Here is a 22,224-nt window from a genome sequence, read left to right on the forward strand (position 1 = left end):
TGTTCTTGGGATGCTCCAGGGGTAGGGTTGCCAACCTCCAGGTACTAGCTGGAGATCTCCTGCTATTACAATCGATCTCCAGTCGATAGAGATCCGTTCACCTGGAGAAAATGGCCACTTTGGCAACTGGACCCTATTAGCTTCATTGTACCATAGGAAAAAAATGTTCCCATGAATTTCCTTTTGAAGATTCTTTGGACTTTTTGAAAAGCAGTGGTAAGCAGTCTTATTTTTGAAATTGCATTCATGTTGTTACAAATGTATTCTCAGCACGCATAAGTTGTCACTAGCCATTTTGATATGCTTTATTATTATTATGATTATCATTATTTTTAGAAGCCATTATTATTGATCTCTTTAAACATCGTTGTGGTTGCCAAGCTGAGGAAGGATTGGATTCCGAAATGCATACTTGTGATAGACCCACCTTGGACCTTTCTTCGTCTCTTCGTGATTTTTCATGGACTATTATTCTTGAGTATACATGAGCCTTTGTTAAGGCCACAGAAATAATTCTTGAATTTATGTTGTTCATGTTTTGTTGTTAAAGGCAATCTGTATATATACATTTTTTGTTATTTCAGACCCAGTGAGGTTTCTGTGTGGCTTTCAACACAGTGTTTATGAATATATGTTGTGTTTTGGATTTTCCAAAAAATAGAATTATTATATTCTATAATATTGTTTTCTTTTCCAGTTGGTATATTTCACATTGTATTACCTTTGAAGCCACGTGCTGCCATTTATTATAGTTACTACCTGGAGGTCGGCAACCTTACGCCACTGTTCCCCAGCCACTGCGGCTTTGAGGAATGGGCTGTAAGTATAGAAGTGAATGATCATAAATGTAAGTAATATGAGGTTATTAAGAGGTTATCTAGGTCAGAATGGGAGTGTCCCTATAAATCAGATGAAGTTGAGTCCATTGCACACGTTTTCTTCAGATGCTCTTTCTATGAGGAAGCTAGATTTAAGCTAATTTCCCCTCTCCCTAATCTAACAAAGGTCAGTGCTGAGGAAGGGCGGTTGAGGAATCTCCTATGGGAAGGGTCAGCCCAGATGATGAAAAAAGTAGCTAAATTCTGTGCTACTATATGCAAGATTCGTCAGTAGGGTTGCCAACTGCCAGGTAGTAGCAGGAGATCACTTGCTAATTCAACTGATCCCCAGCTGATAGAGATCAAATCACCTGGAGAAAAGTGACTGCTTTGGCAATTGGACTCTATGGCATTAAAGTCCCTCCCCTCCCCAAACCCCGCCCTCCTCAGGCTACGCCCCAAAAATCTCCCGCCAGTGGCGAAGAGGGACCTGGTAACCCTATTCATCAGATAAAGCGGGGGCTTGGCAATCCAACCTAAAATGGAGAATATTATTTTAATTGGAGGTTTTAGCTAATTTATCTATTTAAGATATATCTCATCGTTTTAGATACTGCATCTTTTAATTCTATCTTGTAATTGATATGAATATTTTAATGGCTTTGCCGTATTAATAAATAAAATCTATGTTCTGCATATAGATATTAAACTCACTAACTGTTATCTGTCTGTTGTCATTTTAATAAATTTCTTTTGAACTAAAAAATAAATAACGCAGACCAAAAACATGCTCCAGGGCTAAATCTTAAAACTCGAAACAGATACTGGAGCTGTACCTTGGAGTAGTCTTTGAAGTCACCCCTCCCTCTCACTTATCAGAAAGCGTCATAGCACAAATGAAACTTAATTATGATAATTATTACTATTTGTTGAATTTCTGTACCGCCCTCCCCCACCAAGGTGGGGCTCAGGGTGGTTTACAATTATGGTGAAATTAAACACCAACGTGGAGAATAATCACTGCAGATATCCTAAATTTGTTATTATATACAGGTAAACAAGTTTTCTTGGTACTGAACGTTGATTTCATTTTTAATTGTGTGCTTACCAAACTCTGCTTTTTAAATTGCCTTTTATATACCGTGGAATGAATTCTCTCCAACAGCATCATTCCCTGGTAGAACCTCTACCCTTGGGAGGGGGGCAATGAAGAGTCTTCCTCATTTCACCCCGATGCCCCCCCCAAAAAAAACACATGCCAGAGTGACAATTTCTTCGGTCAGTGCTTATGGGCAATGCCTCAGCAGTGATGGGGGGAACAAGCCCACCACAGGCTATGGAAGCTTGCTGGAGGACCTGGGGCCAGTCATACACTCCGAGGCTAGCCCACCTCACAAGGTTGTTGTTGTGAGAGTAAAATGGAGAAGGGGAGGATGTTGTAAGCCGCTTTGGGGCCCAATTGGGAGGGGGAAATGTAATGCCTGAAATTATTATATACTATGGGAAATATATTTGAACGTATGTTCTCATGTTCAGTCTGCACATTTGCAGTTATGAAAATGCTAAGCCCAGAATGTAAGGGCTGGTTTGGAATGCTGTGTATTCATATCCACACACACATGAGGACTCTTTGGGAATGGTGGCATCCACAACTAAGAGACCAAGCAACCACTGTAATCCGTTGGTGCTTGCTTGGTACGGCCTGTTACCAATAGAGCTTCAGCGTTACCTACCACTTAAGGAATGTGTTTTGTACAAGACCTAGCATCTGCTTAGAGACAGCTTCTACCAATCTCTATACACTATGTTAATTAAAGTAAGATAGATAACCAATGTCTAGTAAGTCTACGTAATTGGAACATCCCTAACCAGAAGTTATAATTGGGGTTGCAATCCTTTGTTTGGGGTGCAAGCTGTCCTGCGCTTTTTGGGACGCTCCCACCCGGTGTGCATTATTAAGCTTAATAAAACAAACTGCTTCAAATTATCAACCTCTTCCTGATTTATGGTCATTGGAACTTTACACCATAAATTAGGCATTTCAGAAATAGGGTATAAAGAAAGCAAATAAATAAATGAAATAAGGAATGCACCCTTGCTGATTTATGTCAAAGAGCCATCTGAACCATTATCCTCTTTCCCTCACTGGCTAACTAGATCTCCCCAGGAAGCCCACTAAGAGGGCATAGCCATACATCAGGGGTTCTCAACAAGGGGGGAAATCCCCCCCAGGGGGGAATTTTAGGGTTCCAGGGGGAAATTGGGGCCACTAGTCAGCAAAGTGTGATGTCCTGTAGATTATGTACAGTCTGTAAAAATGTAGTTTGTTTTTAATTTAATCTGCGACATTCAATAAAGTTTATGACTATCTTTGGAAGGGGGAAAATTATATTCTGAACAATGGTGAAAGGGGGGAATGGAGCAAAAAAGGTGAACCACTGGCATAGATCTTCCCTTCAACTGCACTTCTGGTGGGGGGAACTTAAATTTAAACATAATGTAGCTTGTTTTTCTTTGGCATCTGCTCATCCTCTTTAAGCTACTACTTAAGGCTGCCACCCACCCTTGAAAATTAACAGCAGCTTCATCAGCAGGCATTCAACATGTACAGCCTCCCCCAACACTGAGAGCCAGCCAGAAAAAAGCTGCCGGTCTTACTCCGGAAAGGGGCACCTGCTTAGAATCCCCGTATCAGAAAGTGCCTCCAGAAATCAGATTGCTACCATGGGGCCTGGGCTTCAAGAGCTTTACAACAGGTTGAAATTCAGCAGGTGCAGCTTCACCTGCTATGAAAATAGGAGCCCCACCTCACTCTTTCCCAGAATTTGAACCACACCTAATAGGGACAGTTCTTGTTTTCCATGCAAGGGATCTGTTCAGGAAAACACATACACAAACGCACATATATGAAAGCTCTAATTTCCGATTAGTTTTGATAACTCAATATGACTTTATGCTGGACGTTTTTACTACGGGTGTCCTCATTGTGTTTGCAGGACAGACAAACTTGCCTCTGACGATATAAAGAGCACATTTCCCTCCCTCCCAGTTTCTGTCCACCCCAGATTAGAGATGCAGGGAGCAAGACTTCCTAGTCCTCCCGACAAGCTTGGTCCCAGCACCTGTTGGCAGAAACCGCCCTCTCCTCCATCTCGAGCTTTCCATTCTTACCAAATTCTCTCACGGTGGCCAGACCAATGCCCGAGGTGCCCCCGGTCACGATCACCACCTTGCCCGGGTAACGCAGACAAGTTGCCATGCCAGCTCTTTGCCTCCGTGTCTCTTAATGACTAAAATCCACGTAGAGCTTTGGAGATATAGGCTCTTGGGTGGAGCAATGCCACTACTTAATTTGCGTGTTGGGAGAGGTGTGTGTGGCTAGTTTGTTAAGAGCGGGTTGTGTAGCATGAGGATTGGCCTTTTCTGAACTGGGAGAAGGAAGGGGCTTTATTGCTCAAAGGCCTGAACTGAAGAAGCAGTAAGCAGGAGCTACAAAGAAAGCAAGTCTGGTTGGATTCCCAATTCATGACCATGCTGCTGAGGATATTTCTTGTAATACAGGAGGGACGGGGATGGGTCCATCCCCTCCCACCCATTTGCTCTTCACTAATATCACCTCCTCAAGAAAATGTTGGCCCCCATACGATCTCTTGAAATTCATCCACATTTCTTCTCCTTGGGGCCGTCCCTCCTAGCCTCAGGGTAGGAGCGTGGTCCTCACCTTGGAGGCTTGGATTGGGGTAGGGTTGCCAGGTCCCTCTTTGCAACCGGCGGGAGATTTTGGGGGCAGAGCCTGAAGAGGGCGGGGTTTGGGGAGGGAGGGACTTCAATGCCATAGAGTCCAATTGCCAAAGCGGCCATTTCCCTCCAGGTGATCTGATCTCTATCGGCTGGAGATCAGTTGAATTAGCAGGAGATCTCCAGCTACTACCTGGCAGTTGGCAAGCCTAGATTGGGGCGACTGTGGCTGGGCCAGATTCTGCAAGAAAACCGCTAGATTTGAGTCCTGTAGCTCCTTAGAGACATGTAGTATCACGGACTCAGGACACATCAGCTTTGCTTTCCAGCTACCAGAAGTAGCTTCTAGCTAAGCCTTTCATCTTAGTGATTCTGTGGTGGACCTGGTGTAGGTCTTGCAATATGGTCTCCCATCCTTGTTTTGGAGTCACCATACGGACACCCCACAATCCACATCCATCATAGACGCTCAGTTCCCATCGATGTTGGTAGAATACTATAAGTTCTTTGCCTTCCAAAAACGTAGCTATCCCCTCAATATATAGGCTTACCAGATAGGTAGCTCCATTGGCGGGAGTTTTTCAGCAGCACGGGACACAGGCACATGCCTGGTGTGATGTGCGTGCGCGTCCCGCTGACGCACCTGCATCACTTCTGGGTTTACTCGGAAGTGACGTGGACGCTCTATCAATCTCTGCCGAAACTCTATGGTTTCCTTAAGAGTTTCTGCAGAGGTCGCTAGAGCGTCCACGTCGCTTCCGCGTAAACCTGGAAGTGACGTAGGTGCGTCGCGCAGGCGCACGTACACGCATTGCCTCCGGCCCTCAGCTGGTCGACGGGCAGCCCAGTGGATTGCCGGGATTTTACCCACCACCACAGGGCACTTGGCAACCCAAAGTACATGCCTTCTTGTCTCTTCTTTGAAGATAACTTTTTTAAAAATGTAACACCTACCTGCACATGAACACACATGAAGCTGCCTTATAATGAAACAGAGCCTTGGTCCATCTAATTCAGTATTGTCTACATCAGTGGTTCCCAAGCTTTTTTTGACCAGGGACCACTAGGACTTTTTTGTTCGGTGCAGGGACCCCAAGGTTCAAAATAAAAATTCTGAGAATTTGAAAATAAACTTTAATCATAACTGTTAGTTAAACATTAAACTTAGAATAATATTTGAATATATATATATTTATAATAGAGAACTTTTAATTGAAAATATTAATTTATTATGGGTTTATAACTTTGTTTCGCGGACCTTAATTTAGTTCTCACGAACCCCGGGGGTCCGTGGACCCCCGGTTGGGAACCAGTGGTCTACATAGACTGGCAGCAGCTCTCCAGGCTCTCAGGCAGGGGTCTTCCACATCACCTACTTGCCTAGTCCCTTTAACTGGAGATGCCGGGGATTGAACCTGAAACCTTCTGCACGCCAAGCAGAGGCTCTACCACTGAGCCATGGCCCCTCCCCAAATACTGTCACATTGGTTAGGTTTAGATCTGCCTTAGCTCTGTTAGGTCTAGTAAACAGTTTCATCAAGTTTCCATAGTAGATCTGAATTTATGCACCAGGAAGGGACCTCTGAGTATTTGAGAACATCTTCCAAGTCGTTAAGATGAGAAAGAAGCTTCACTGCACAGAAGCACCCCAACATGGGTTTACAACAGATTGTGGCAATTCCCCCCTCTCCAGCTAGCAAGAGGAGGCTGGCGCTTCACTGAGAAACCCACCATACAAAGTAGCGACAAATTTTGAACTCTACATCAGCCATGATAACCGGATTAAAATAAAGAATTCAAATGAGACAGCGGCTGAATTTAGTTGTAAATTACATATGCGGGTTAGTAGATCAACTATCTCACCTTTGAATTCCTTAAGAGCTCTCAGGAGTATAGCATTGTAAATTGAATTTTGGTGTATATGTTTCTTCTATGTAATTGTATATGGCCATTTATGCATGGTCAATTTTGATGCTCACTCAAAGATCTCTCTCTCTCTCTCTCTCTCTCTCTCTCTCTCTCTATCTTTGAGTGAGCATCAAAATTGACCATGCATAAATGGCCATATACAATTCAGCCTGGAACGTGCTGCTAATTACCATGCAAAAATGGCCTCTGTTTTCTGAACAGACTCTTTATACATTGTTCATAGATGGTGGGTAGTTGCTTTCCCCCTTTTGTGCTGTTGCACTTTTTATAGTTTATTTTGGTGGTGGCATTTGGAAAAGTTGGATGACTTTTTGAGCTTTGGTTCAACCGTTGAATTGCTTAGTGGTACCCCAGAAGGAGAAGATTCACTCCACCACCACCACCACCACCACCACCATGCTGGTCAGAAGCTCTGCTTTTGGAGAACGTACAAAATTGCTTCTCCTTCACCAGCAAGCGAGCATCATCTGCTCCATAAACAAACGACGGTGAAGGATAAGAAGCAAGCTAATCCAGAGAGTTTCAAGGTGCTGGGAAAGAAAGACGTCAGGCAGGGAAGAGGACAACAGAGCCAGCTCAGCTAGTTTGGGAGGGTCCTGATGCAAACTCATTTTCATGAATTTAAGCCAAACAACAACAACATATTTATGACACCTCTATTCTTTGATCTGTGCCTTTAGTAGATGATGGGATTTGAGATAGGAACAGGCAAAGGTGTTGGTCAAGGGGAATTAAACAGAAAACATCAACAGGAAGCATTTAATGAAGTTCAACCATTTCACAGTCTCACTGCCCTAGGGCACATCCATATGGCAAACCGAATCCTAAATAGAGAATAGGGAATTCCAGGGCTTAGTTCCTGCATATAACATCAGAGTCAGGGCCAAGTGAAGCTGAGTCCAAGATGGGGCTGCCATTTTTCATTCTGCCCAAGTGTCTCTCCCTTGAGCTTCACAATTGACTGACATGGAGACACAGTGATTGGGACACAGTTTGACATGCTGAATTCCTAATTGCCCTTCAACTGATACAGGACTGGAAAACTCTGGAAGCATTGTTGCCAACAGGCCTGGGGAAGAATGTCCTGCCCCTTTAGTGGAGGCTTCGAGTGTGGAAATGGGCATTGAGTATTTTTCATACCATGGAAATAAGTAACACATCCTGGTATTTGATGAGGCTCAAACAGTAAAAAGGAGCACCCCTACCTGTGTTCTTTATTAGTGTGGCATGTTTGAACCAGTGAGTATTTAAGGGACTATTTTATCCTGCCTTTTCTCAAAAAAGGCTTCAGGTGACATACAAGGCTTTCCTCTCTTTAGGTTCACAACATCCTTGAGTGGTAGTTTAGCATGAATACCCATGACCGGCCAAGTTCATCCAATGAATTTTATTGTTGTGTTGTGTAGTCCATCACGAATCTCTACACCATACTGACTCTCGAGTCTCCTGCTTCCTTCCTCCCTTTTGCTAAAACAACACCTTTGTGGAGCTCTTTTTCTCAGAAGGATGACTTTGAATCAATGACAGCTGTTCTCTTAGCTCTTATCCCACCCCTCCTTGCAGCCCTATTGCTGGCCAGAGGAGCCCTGCGAGTTCCCACTTCCACTTGGGCTATTCTCAAGATCCTCCTGGATCTTCTCCCCAAAGCCAACTTCAGCTCCACCAGTGACCAAAAGGTTGAAACCAGTGCAGAAAGTTCCATCAGCGGCGAGGTACAGGACAGCCAAAGCCACTTCTTCTGGAGTCCCAAAACGTCCCATTAGCTATAAGTGTCCAAGAAAAGAGAGATAAATGTAGAATTTTATACTCAGCTCATGTGAAATAAGATCATGAGGTCTCAGAAGTTGAATCTGTGGGGGGCAGGATTTACTAGCCATAGAATTCAGATTTCCTGGGTGCAGAATTCTAACTTTCACTTTTGTTCTTCACAACTCTTCTTATGGATACCATCTTAGAGGTAGTAGAAGTAGGGCTGCCAATTCCAGCTTGGGGGATCTAGAGGCAATGCCTGGGGAGGGCAAAGTCTGAGGAGGGGAGGGAGCTCAGTGGGGATGCTTCTTCCATAGGAGATATAGAAGTCCAAGAGCATCCATCCTCAGTAGACACTCTAGGGCTTTTGTTTCCCCAATCCTCCTGAGCTGCCATTTTCTCCTGAGCACTAATCTCTGTAGCCTGGAGAATAGTTGTCATTTTGGGAGAACTTCAGGTCGCACCTTGAGGATGGCAACCTTTGTTAGAGCCAGTTATCTGCAGCAGCACCATTCCTGTTTCCCCACTACACACTTGCCTGAACACTTTTGCCTTCCTGGATTCGGGCCGCTGGATTTGGTGTCCGATTTGCATTCCTTTCCCACAAAGGAGTCCAGATGTTACCTGGTGAGATGCTAGAATTCAAAATGTTTAGGATTTTTTTAAAAAAAGGTCAGGGGTATCATGAAATGACGAAATATTTCACCAAACGAATAAATTTGAAGAAGTGTCTTTTTATTATTCCTAGAAATGTATCAACTTCCATGATGACCTAACAATTTAACATGCTATATAAACAGTGTCACCCTACACTCCTGATTACTCATTTCTATATACCAGAATAATATGGCATGGAATGCAGCCTCTGCAAGTTCAGTCCGCGGGGAATTAACAAATCATTTGTTTATGGCACAAGAAAAGCAGTAGTGAATCCATTTTTTAAAAAGAATACTATTGCTACTTGTGTCCCCTTCTTGTGCAACTAATCACTAGAGGCCAGTACAACTTGAAAATATTATCTGTTGCATCAAATCTCCTCCTCTAGGATTCTGTAAACTCTTGGTGGTGGACTTAAAGAGGCTGATTTCTCCTCCCCGCTGTCCCATTTTTCTCCTTTAACTGAACTCTGCTGTTCTTTTCATTCTGGGCTTGCCCGAACAGGTTCAGTTATTTTTGAAGCTATATTCCCCCCCCCCCCCGCCCCCGTGACTAATTTTTCTTCTGGTAAATTTGCAGAGGGGTACTTTCTGCACACCATAGGGAGACCTTCTAGTATGTAGACACCCCCCGCCATCTCTATCTGTAGGTGCTTTGGTGGTATCAGATATACTGATAGAGACTGTGATACCTAAAGACCCTGCCTATGCACAGCCTTAAGGAAAAGCAGATTATTCCAATGGAATTAAAAATGATGGGAATCCTTTCTTAAACTATAATTCTAGAAGTTACCATGTTTTGTGCCTAATCTATTCCTTGTGGTTCTCTTCTCATGAGTAACAATATTTGAAAGGGAAAAGAAATATGAGGACTTTGTACCACTTATCCCTTCTCCAGAAAAGTTAACCCATCCCAGTTGTCTGGATAGAACACACTTACAATGCCGGTTACCTATTAGCATCCTTTGCATTTCTCCCTTTGTTATTTTTTTATTTGTTTTAGCCAAAAAAAATCTTACAAACTCCTAGAGTTGGGGTATGGAGGAACCTGTCTTTCTTCCCTGAGCGTATTCTGCCAAGGGCAGTGTGGATCGAGGGTTCTGTAAGGATAACAATAACTCTTACCTGTTGACTCGTACTCCGTGTTTGCTCTCATCTATGGCCAGAGCTTTGGTTATCGCAATAACAGCGCCCTGCAAGAGAAATGCACAACTATCTTTTAAGAAAGAAAGAATTCAGAGGGAAAAATAAGACGGAGAATATAGGAAATCAAATATAATATTAAATATAAGTATTACTTAACGGAAAAGTTATAAGATAAGCATAAACTGGAAAATGAATCGGAGTTCACGGTTTTAATTGTCTATTTATCCCTCTTCTTTTGAGTATTATCAAAATGTGAAGAATTATACTGAAGGTAATTATTAGGAAGTCAAGCATTTCCCCCTTTTCCCTCCCCTTTCCCCTTTTTCTGTACCCCATATTTTTAAAAGTAAATAAACACACACACACACACACACACACATATATAAAGAGAAATGCACAACAAGTGGGGTTGCCAACTGACCAGAATCAGCTTGGTCTCCTTTTATGCCGTTGACTACAGTCTGATGCGCATTAAGGGAAAGTGCTTTTTATTATATGGACATGAAAGACACAGGGTATTTTCTTCAAGGCCTCTTGGCAGCCCTAGTGAGGACAGGATAGAGGATGATGGCCCAGATCTTCTCATCCCTCAACACTGACTTTCAGCCCCTGAGTCATCACCATCCCCACAAAGATTTCTTCCCTCTGGACAAGAGAAAATACAGGGGGTGGGGGTGGCTAAGATACTTCCATGGTGCAATTTGGCCATAGATCTCTAAGTCTGATCCATTGACTAGTAAACTGGAGTGAATACAGGGGACCTGAAGGACAGGTTTGTTGTTGTTGTTGTTGAGAAGATGGATTGGTCATGGCAGAAAACTAGAAATCTGGTCTCTTGGAGTTGGGGTACCAACCAGTTTTTCATGGCATGGAGGGAGATGGCATCACCTTGTCAATAATATCCCCATGAAGCCTCTGTTCATGGGATGGGACATTTCATTTTACCTTGTAATTTGACAGTCCTACTTGGGGTTCTCAGCAAAGGGTGGAAGATGCAGGGTGTCTTCTCCTTTGTGGTTTGAGAGATCTTCTCTCAGTCAATTTATGAAAAGGAAGCAAATGGACTTTCCATAAAACCTTTACTGGTTACAGGCCGGTTGTATCCTCCTGTATGAGAATTGACTACTGACCTGAAAAACCCCATTCTAGTCTCCTCTGGTGCCTTTAGTAGCAACTTGATTTACAACAGCCAGCAAGTGAAGTTCTCCAAAGCACAGAGATGGTAGACACTTTCACTGGCTATCTCCATGCAGTAAAAACCTTCATCTGCCAAGCAAGTTGTTCTAAAAAGCACAAGAGCAGAAGTGTTCCAAGATGGAGTATGTTCTTGGCTCAGGATTACCTTGCCTGAGGAATAAGCCACAGTATTCTTCAGTGAAGTAACACCAGCAATACTGGCCATGTTGACGATGTTTCCTCTCGTTTCCCGTAAGTAGGGCAGCGCATACTGTACACAAAACACAAAGAGAAACAGTGTGCCTGATCTCAAAAGAGAAACTCATGAAGCTGCCATATGATGGTTTCAGACTAGGGTTGCCAACTACCAGGTACAAGCAGGAAATCTCCTGCTATTACAACTGATCTCCAGCCGATAGAGATCAGTTCCCCTGGAAAAAATGGCCGCTTTGGCAATTGGACTCTATGGCATTGAAGTCCCTCCCCTCCTAAAATCCCACCCTCCTTAGGCTCCGCCCCAAAAACCTGGCAACCCTATTTCAGACGATTGCATGAATGCACCAAACTTAGAATGGCCAGTTGGCAAAGACCTTTCCCAGAACGGCTTGAAGACATTCTTGCAACTGGAGAGCGCAGGGATGAACCCTTAGGGTGCAAATCAGGTCATCAGCTGTGGATAGGGTTGCCAGGTCCCTCTTCCCTACCAGTGGGAGGTTTTTGACATGGAGCCTGTGGAGTCCAATTGCCAAAGCAGCCATTTTCTCTGGGCGAACTGATCTCTATCGGCTGGAGATCAGTTGTAATAGCAGGAGAACTCCAGCTAGTACTTCGAGGTTGGCAACCCTAGCTGTGGAGCCAGAGACCTTCATCATTCTGATTTAAGCAGCAGAGAACTGACAGACACAGGTAAAACATCACGCCTCTGAATCATATCTTGTTCCATTTTTTCCTGCTTGAGTTTCAATTCCGGGTGAAGGCAGATGCCCCTCAGGGAAGAGGGAATCTCCTTGCAAGTTAGAAACACCCACCTTGGATGCTAACAGAATGCTCACAACGTCGGCTTCCATGACTTTGCGGAAGTCCTCGGCAGTCATGTCATCTATTGGTTTATGATAAGCTGTTTGGAAGAGGATATCAAATGGAAGTGGGTTTCACAGAGGCTAAATCCACAAACAGCAAGAGACCCCCACCCCCACCCCCGTAAAATGCTGATGGAAACCACTTGCTTTGGTTTTTAAAGTAAAACTAATTTGTCTAAAACTGCAAGTAAAATATAATAATCAGATCATATGGACGCAAGAGTAGCCCTACTGGATCTCACTTACTGGACCCAGAAGACCATTTAAGATGGAGAAAAACCATATGCGCCAAAGCCTCCCCTTGTTATTGCCTGAAAATCTCCCAGGTTACAAAGATCAGTTCCTTTGGAGAAATGCCTCCTTTGGAGGCTGGGCTCTATGACATCATACCCCACTGAGGTCCCTCCCTTTCCAAACACTGCCCTCCTCAGTATCTACCCCAAGTCTCCAGGAATTCCCCAGCCCAAAGTTGGCAGTTCTATACTGTCCCCACATCAGTGGTCCTCAGAGGAGTATTGGCTCTGAATACGGAGGTTTCATTTCACTATCATAGCTAACCATGAATCCATCTAAGCCTCCAGTTCAACTAGAGGCCATCACTACATCCTGGAACAGCAAAGTCCACAAGCTGATTAATCTTTAAGTGGAGAAGTCCTTCCTTTGGAAAGGGTTAGTGTGGGAGACACAGGACTTCAGGGAGCTTAATACAAATATGTATTAAAAGGATACTGTCTTTCGTTTCTTTGTAAACAGCCATCTGGAAAGATATAGTTCCTGGAACCCATTGTTGGACAAGTCTTTTCTGACTTTTGAATAAACAAGAAACACACACCCAGTCACATACATCCCAGTTATTTGTCCCTGTCCCCAACAGTTTAAAAATCTCTTACAGATTCCAGCGTTGTTCACCAGGCAGTCCAGGCATCCGTAACGTTCGAGAGTTACCAGAATCAACCTCTGCAGGAACAGGGAAGAAAAGAGATCTCAGGCAGGGCAAGGATAACAACACACTCGAGAGCCCTGCAGTTCCGGAACTATAAACTGCTAGAACTACCCTAGTCGGCACGTCTTCTGGGACTTGGCAGCAAGACAACAGAGAATGAGGTAGCAAAACAGCTTGAGGGAAGAAAGGAGAGGAGAAACCAAAGAGGACGGTATATATGTGGGGTGGGGGATAAGGCCAGATCCAGCTTGGGGAGAGGGTGCTCAGGCATTTGTTTCATGAAGATTGCTGAATCATGAGTGGCTTCCTGTTGGAATATAGCAATGTCTTGTGTACCAAGAAGCAGATCCTGCAAGGGGCAGCAATCTCTAGCTAGACAAGACTGTAGGGCGAGTACCTTCTTTCTAAAGGGGCTTTCTCCTTGTCTGTCTGCAGAATGATATATTTAGGCTTTCCTTCTAGAACAGTCTAGAATTCTCCCTTTCTCATCTAGAAAGGCAACCAGGATTATCTCTTCTCTTTCCTTTCCAGTTTGTTGGTTCCACAAAGAAAGCTTCTTTACTGTTAACCAGTTCAGAGTCCTGACTGCTGCAGAGGCGCTCAGCCACCCCCTCCAACCTGGCTTAGCTCTGAGTCAAGGAGGCAGTCTTTGCACTCAGCTCCTGAGCCCTGCCCATAAGACTCCAGAAACATCTCACACCAGGCATGCGAAGGGCACGCTATGACAGCAAGGACTAGAAGCTTAAAGTTGATAGAGAAATGAAGTGGCACCATGTGCAAGTACTTAAGCAGAGGAGAGATCGGTCCCTCCTCAGGTGACAAAGGCATTCTGAGTTTATGAAAGAGGAGCATACATCAGGAGGAAAGGCCCAGAAGAACAGTGTCACAACCATTTAGAATTAGAATATGGACAATGACTTTAGTGACGGTCACAGAGATGAAAGAACATTTCTTGGAAGTGCTGAACCCATAAAGAAGGGCCACTATTCACCTAGTTTTAGCCTACCTGAATATCAGTCTCCTTGCGGACATCACAGACTTGGTAGTAAGCTTCCCCTGGGCATCCGGACTCCTGCAGCTCCCTCTGAATGGCTCGTCCCCTTTCCGCTGCAAAGGGGTAGAACAGAACAGCTGTCAGCAGAACAAACCTTCTAACCCTTTTCTGAGGGGCTTTTGGCTTCCTTTCCAACTGTGCTCAGGCTCTAAATACACACAAGCACATTTGTGAAAGGCGTTGAAGTCTATTCCTCTTGGTTGTTCTCTCCATTTGAAGAAAGGCAGCGTAAAAGGGCTGCAAAATAAATCCATGCTGTTTTACATGGGGAAATTAGGCTACTGTTGCTTCCTGGGAACAGAGGAAGAGAAAGAGCTTGATGGCCAATGAATATACAGATCATATACAGTCAAAAACGGTCCGATGATCCTACTTTCCATCATCTGCATATCTTTCCTAGTGAATTTCACAATGCCCTAGTCAAGGATGAAAGTTACTTAAATTTCTTGCCCAGTATTCTCTCTTGCAGGGGTTGACGCAGAACATGGGAAGCACCTCTTTGACCACTCTCTTTTCATACCAGCTTACTTTCATCTGCAACTCTACTACTCTAAACCTCGTATTTTCTTTATATTTGCTAACCTGAGATACTCAGAGCAGAAGAGTAAGGGGCTGAATACAGGGACCTTATCACCCTTGTGCTGGATGATCTGCACTGGCTACCCATCTGTTGCTAAGAGCACACTCAATTCAAAGAGCTGGTTTCTACCTTCAAGTCCATCAATGGCTTCAAGCCAGGGTCCTTGAAGGATTGCCTCCTCCCATATTGTGCAGCCCCCGTCCCCAGTCAAGATCTGCTTTCAAAGCCCTGCTCTCTGTGCCTGTAGAGGTGATATGGGTGGTGACCAAAGAAAGGGCTTTTGCATTGGTGGTACCTGACCTATTAGGGGAAAAGGTGGCCTGGTATATGCCTATCCCATCAGATCTCAGAATCTGAGCAGGATGGGTACTTGGCTGGGTCACCGAAGAAGATTTTGCAGAGGAAGGCAATGGCAAACCACCTCTGCTTCTCCCTTGCTGAGGTCACCAATTGGCCATAAGTCATGGGGCAGGGGTGAAGACAGGTGCTCTAGACTCACCTCCGGATGCTCGTGAACAAAAGACCACCTTGGCTCCTTGGCGTACTAAACAGTGAGAGGAGAAAGGAACACAAGACAAAACTCAGAGGCTTGGCTTACTCACAGAGATGCACATTTATTTACTAGTTTAAAAGACTGACTTCCTCCCTTTCCCCTATTGAGGTCTCAAAGAAACTTCCAAACACATCGCCCCACCTACGCCTTCCCCGGCCACTGTGGCTTTGAGGAATGGTTTGTTAGTATAGAAGTGAACTATTAGAAATGTAAAGTTCTACATATAGATGTTAAACTCACTAGTTGTTATCTGTATGTTTTAATGTTAATACTTTTATACTAAAAAACCCCATAAATAATACAGACCAAGAACTTGTTCCAGGGCTAAGTCTTAAGACTAGAAACAGATCCTGGAGCTCTACCTTGAAGTGGCCTGGGAAGTCACCCCTCCCCTGCACTAAGCAAAAAGCACTGGTAGCACAAATGAAACTTAATTATGATAACTATTACTATTTATTTAATTTCTTTACGGCTCTCCCTCACCAAGGTGGGGCTCAGGGTGGTTTACAATTATGGTGTAACACCAACATGCAGAATAATCACTGCAAACATCCTAAATTTATTATTATGTACAGGTAAACAAGAAATCAGATTGCTACCATGGGGCCTGGGCTTCAAGAGCTTTAAAACAGGTTGAAGTTCAGCAGGTGCAGCTTCACCTGCTGTGAAATTAGGGATAGTTCTTGTAACTTGTTTTCTATGGAAGGAATCAGTTCTGGAAAACACACACACACGAATGTGTAGCTATAATTTCCTATGACTTTTAATAACTCGAAGAAGAGTCTTGTGGCACATCAAAGGGAAATGAAAAACATCTAGTCCACAGGACCTTATGCTGGAAGGCAGTATTACATCAATCCTTTTTTTTTTTCATGACAAACGTGCCTCTGAGGATATAAAGAGCACATTTCCCTCCCTCCCAATTTTTCTCCACCCCAGATGAGAGATTTGGGAGCAAGGCTTGGCCCCAGCACCTGTTGGTAGAAATTGCCCAGTCCTCTGTGCCCAGTTCTTTCCATTCTTACCGAATTCTCTCACGGTGGCCAGACCAATGCCTGAGGTGCCCCCAGTAATGATCACCACCTTGCCCAGGTAACGCAACGAAGTCTCCATACCAGCTGTTTGCCTCCGTGTCTCTTAATAGCAAAATCTACGTAGATCTTTGGATCTTAGGCTCTTGGGTGGAGCAATGCAGCTGCTTAATTTGCTTGTTGGGAGGAGGGTGCGTGGCTAGTTTGCTAAGAATATGTTGTGGAGCATGAGGATTGGTCTTTTCTGAACTGGGGGAAGAAGGGAGGGACAAGGTTTTAGAAGCTTCTATGTTTGCTCCAAGTGATGGCTTCATTGCTGAAAGGCCTGCATGGAAGAAGCAGGGGGAAGGAGCTACAAAGAAAGCAAGCTTCATTGGATTTCCCCTTCATTACCTTGCTGCTGAGGATATTTCTGGCAGTACAGGAGGGATGGGCTCACCCCCACCCACACATTCGCTCCTCAAGAAAATGTTTGCCTCCGGACCATGTCTTTAGATTCAACCACAATTCGTCTCCTCGAGGCCCTCCTTAGGGTTGTCAGGCTCCTCTTTGCCACCCGCAGGAGGTTTTGGGGGAGGGGTTTGGGGAGGGGAGGGACTTCAATGCCATAGAGTCCAATTGTCAAAGCAGCCATTTTCTCCAGGTTAACTGATCTCTATCGGCTGAAGATCAGTTGTAATAGCGGGAGATCTCCAGCTAGTACCTGGAGGTTGGCAACTTTAGGATCAAATCTGGTTCCCAAAGCCTTGTTTCTTGTATGTGTGATGCATTCAGTTTCCTCCTGATTCCGTCTGCTGACTTCATTCAATAATGCAGACCAACAACTTGCTCCAGGGTTAAGTCTCCAGACTCAATAGCATATGTGTCTCCTGTTGTTAATTGGGATCTTAACCGCATTAGATCATCTGAAAATAGGCAGTTTTTAACATTGAGATCTACTTGTTCACTCCATTTGATCCTTTTCATAATTAGTTTTGGGGTATTGTCTTTAGAGAGTGAAGGGCACCCATTTCCGTCCAAGGGGAGGATGGATATTGATATAGGGAGATGATCACTTTCTACCATATTGAGAATATCAAAACCAACTGATCGTACATATAAAGAGTTGGTAACCATAATATGATCTATTACACTTGCCCCTCGAGCCCCAATAAAAGAATAAAACCCTTTTGACTGATCTTTAAATGTGCCATGGAAGTTATATAACCCAAATCTGAAAATCAAATCCAACAGCCGCACACCAAAGTCATTTAGGACTTTATCCAATGAAGACCAGGGGACAAACCAGGATTCATCTGGTGCAACTTGCATTTTGGCTACATAGGCATTAATGTCCTGACCAATCCTGGCATTCAGGTCCCCTACAAGCAAGATTTCTGCTCTAGGGAGGATTGATTCTGCCCTTTGCAGAACTTCAAAAAGGTCCATCCAAATCTGGTAGACTCCAGACTAGAAACTGATGCTGAAGCTCTACCTTGAAGTAGCCTGCAAAGTCACACCTCCCCTGCACTTATCAGAAAGCATCAGGAGCACAAAAGAAGCGTCATTGTCATTTAATTAAACACCAGCATGCGGAATCATCACTGCAAACATCCTTGATTTGTTATTATACACAGGTAAACAAGTTTTCTTGGCGCTGAATTTTGATTATTTTAATTGTTTTTTTTTTTTTTGAAGAGAGGAAATCAACTTAATTTAGATTTGGGTAATTATAGAGACATTATTGACTGTATTAGAGAAGATTGGCAACTTAAATTAAGAGAAGAACTTAAAATTAGAGATTGGTTTATGTATTATCAGTTAAACGATATATTCAATAAAGATAAACATATAGGTTTTAATAGAAGCAAACCCAAATTGGAATTAATATTAGATTTGGGAAATAAAGGGCTGATAACTAAGGTATATAGAACTTTGACAGAAATGAATTTAGAGCAAGAAAGGATTAAACCGGTGATGATAAAATGGATGAGAGATTTAGGTTATAATATTAATTTAGAGGTATGGGAAATACTATGGAAAAGGGAATTTCAATTCACAATTTCTAGTGAAGTAAGGTAGAACATGTATAAAATGTTCTATAGATGGTATATTACACCAGTGATAGCAAATAAAATGAAAATAGCAAATACTGATTTATGTTGGAAATGTGGAATTGAAAGTGGAACTTTTATGCATGCTTGGTGGTTTTGCAAAAAGATGAAATTTTTTGGAGAAAGGTAGTTAAAGAAACCAATAATTTGATTAATATTACAGTAAAGCCTGATCCGGCTTTTTGTTTACTGGAAATTACAATGGATAAAATCAGTAGAAGTGATAGAGTCATATGCCAATATAGTATCGCGGCGGCAAGAATTATAATAGCAAGATCCTGGAAGCTGGTAAACAGACCTGCAATTAAAGACTGGAGAGAGAAATTCTGGTTTTATGTGTGAATGGCCAAACTAACAGATTCCCTCCATGGGAAAGACATGGAAGAATTTAAAAAATCTTGGTCAAAGGCCTTTGCATATTGGGATAAACTGGCAAAGACGAATCTTATTAATTTTGTGAACAGGCTATAGATACAAATAAAAAGCTTAGTAGTATGGTAAACTGTTGTAATATTAACCTGCTAAGACACTTCTCCAGAAGTTCTGCACGGTGGTGGGTGGATATAGGGGGGGTACACTATTGGTGGGTGATGGGTACTATAGGTACTATATATGGACTTATTTTTTACTTGTTTCAATTAACATAATTTAACTTTTTGTATCTTTTTCTTTTTTTATTCTGTATCTTATATTTATTTCTTTTATCTTCTTTGTTTATGTAAAAATATAAAATATTTAAATTAAAAATATATTTTAATTCTGTGCATACAGAGCTCTACTTTTAAAATTGCCTTTTATATACCGTAGAATGAATTGTCTCCAACAGCACCATTCCCAGGTAGTACTTTCTACCCTTACTTCATCCTGATGACCATTCAAAAAAACCATGCCAGAGGGAGAATATTTTCTGCCCATGCTCATCGAGATAAAGAGAGAGAGAAAGGGAGAGAGAAAGGTATAATTTATTATTACTTTTCATAGCACAAGTAAGAGTCTTTTTGTATGTCAAAGGCTAATGAAAAGTCTCTAGTCCACAAGACCTGCTGCTGGGAGTTAGTACTACATAAGTCCTTTTTGTGAATTCCGACAAATGTTTCCATGGAGAAACTTTTGAAAAAACATAACCTACAAACAGTGTTTAAACCCACCAAGAAAATAACAGATGCTACGATCAGCAAAAGACAAAAGAGATCCCCTCACCTCTGCAGGAGTATATCGTATACCTTGCAGCTGTGGACAAGTTTACATCGGGACAACAAAACGCAGCATACAAACAAGGATACAAGAACATGAAAGATACTGCAGACTGGGCCAACCTGAGAAATCAGCAGTGGCTGAACATGGACTGACCCAAACAGAACACAGGGTCTTATCCCAAGACACTGAAAGACTGGACAATTCTACCAACTATTTTGTCAGATTGCACAGAGAAGCCATTGAAATTCATAAACATCAGCACAACATTAACAGAAAAAAAGAGAGATTAAGAATGAATAAGGCTTGGCTTCCTGTCCTGAAAACCTCCAGGCTAACAAAGACTACGGTCCACAATAGCCATGCGGATTAGCTTTGGATTTCACATGTTAACAGATCACTTCAGGATACAATGGTTCCATATTAACATACCACACCCTCATTAGCACATTATCTTGATACTTACAGGACAATGATTAGCACATTACCTTGGATACTTTTTGCAGGACAATGATTCAGCTCAAACCCAACCCCCTTCTGACTATATATTACTCTTCCTACACACTTGACACTGAGAGACACTGTCCTTCAGTGTTACTCCTCTGAAGATGCCTGCCACAGCTGCTGGCGAAACGTCAGGAAAGAAAATACTAAGACCACGGTCACACTGCCCAGATAACCTACAAGAACCAGAGTATATAACCTTTGATAATATCATAGACAAGGAGGGTAAGATAAAAACTTGGGGGAAAAATAAGGATGATGGAAAGAATATTCAATGGCTAGGATATCAAATTGTCTCAATAATGAAAGAACAGTTAAAAAAAAGAAGGTGGACCTTTAAGAGAGAAAAGAAACGGCATTTGAATGTTTAATAATGGGAGATTCTGGACACCTGTCAGGGAAAATGTATAAACTGTTGCTACAATAGGAAACTGAAACAGAACAAGTGAAAGACTGTATGATAAAGTGGATGCATAATCTTGGAGCAGTTATAGATATGACTCGGTGGGAGAAATTATGGTCAAAAGAAATTAACAACCCATTTCTGACCTCAAAGGACAAAAGTCCTTTGGAGGCCAAAAGGGGGCTGCGGTGGCACCTAAAGTAAGTGGCACCTAAAGATATTGCAAAAGCTAGTAAAGGGTTTGATGGGAAGTGCTGGAAGTGTCAAAGTATAGATGCAACATTTTATCATTTGTGGTGAACTTGTAAGAAAGCAAGAAAATATTGGAAAATGATACATTATGACATGCAAAGAATATTAAAAATTAAGTTTGCAGTGGATCCAAAAATATCTTGCCAAATATTCTGCAGGATAACGTACCAAAAATATATAAGAAGAAGAAGAGTTGGTGTTTATATGCCGACTTTCTCTACCACTTAAGGGAGACTCAAACCTGTTTATAATCACCTTCCCTTCCCCTCCCCACAACAGACACCCAGTGAGGTAGGTGGGGCTGAGAGAGCTCTAACAGAGCTGTAACTTTACCAAGGTCACCCTGCTGGCTTCGGGTGTAGGAGCGGGGAAACAAATCCAGTTCACCAGATTAGCTCATGTGGAGGAGTGGGGAATCAAACCCGGTTCTCCAGATCAGAGTCCACCGCTCCAAATCACTGCTCTTAGCCACTACACCACACTGGCTCCAAGGAAGCCCAAATCGATGCAAATCAATGCCATGTTTGTGCACATGGTAACATTCGGGTTTCTCTCCCCATGCCCATTCTCGCTTCTCCCTCCCTCATCCAACTCCTCCTCTAGAAGCCATTTTCGTCAGTTTCAGCAGCGAGTGTTTGCAGTTATCTAGAGGATGCTGTAAGAGTAATCTATGAGGCTGCTTATTTCGTCAGTTGCACAACTAGTTCTTTTTTGTTTGTGAGTGCAAGACCCCCTGCATTGGGACAACCAGAACAGAATTGGTTGTGGGGAGGGGTCGTCCAGACCCTTCTCTGCTTTGGCTGTAAAATTCAAATGAAAGAATCCCACTGTGGGGTGGCGGAGGCTGGTGACATTTTTTCAAACAATACACTACAGCCAATTTCACAGCACGTGGTTCACATGCTTCCCATTTTCTCTGGAGATGTGTAATTGATCACAAGGTACTTCTGGAATTTCTTTGGGGCAATCCCACTCCCACCCCCCTGCATACAGTTTTGAGGATTCAGATGAGAAAATTTTGCATCAAGAGAGCATTGAACTGATGCTTCCCATGCATAAAAGGCTGCAATGACTGGGTGATTTGACAGTTTGAATTCCTATTTGCTCCTCAACTGACACAGGGCTTGAAACTGTCCTATGAGGAGCAGTAAAAACGCTTAGGGCTGTTTAGCTTGGAAAGAAGGCGGCTGAGGGGAGACATGATAGAGGTCTATAAAATTATGCATGGTATGGAGAGAGTGGACAGGGAGAAGCTTTTCTCCCTCTCCCGTAATACTAGAACGCGGGATCATCTGCTGAAGCTGGAGGGTGACAGATTCAAAACTG

The 22,224-nt window shown here is 43.0% G+C and overlaps 2 protein-coding genes across 2 annotated transcripts in view; both read right to left on the minus strand.

Annotated features, from left to right (window-relative positions):
• The window catches only part of LOC130490436 (uncharacterized), a 161,728-nt gene that overhangs the window by 39,922 nt on the left and 99,582 nt on the right, over nt 1-22,224 (minus strand). The gene's annotated exons all lie outside the window — the stretch shown is intronic.
• On the minus strand, nt 10,012-16,534 carry LOC130489660 (17-beta-hydroxysteroid dehydrogenase 14-like). Its single transcript, XM_056863429.1, has 7 exons — nt 16,447-16,534; nt 15,368-15,412; nt 14,241-14,341; nt 13,182-13,248; nt 12,241-12,329; nt 11,379-11,483; nt 10,012-10,083 (listed from the first exon to the last, which is right to left on the minus strand). Exons 1-7 carry the CDS (start codon nt 16,532-16,534, stop codon nt 10,012-10,014), a joined length of 567 nt encoding a protein of 188 aa, XP_056719407.1.

The sequence above is a fragment of the Euleptes europaea genome, chromosome 18 (assembly GCF_029931775.1).
Source record: "Euleptes europaea isolate rEulEur1 chromosome 18, rEulEur1.hap1, whole genome shotgun sequence".
NCBI classification, from domain to species: Eukaryota; Metazoa; Chordata; class Lepidosauria; order Squamata; family Sphaerodactylidae; genus Euleptes; species Euleptes europaea.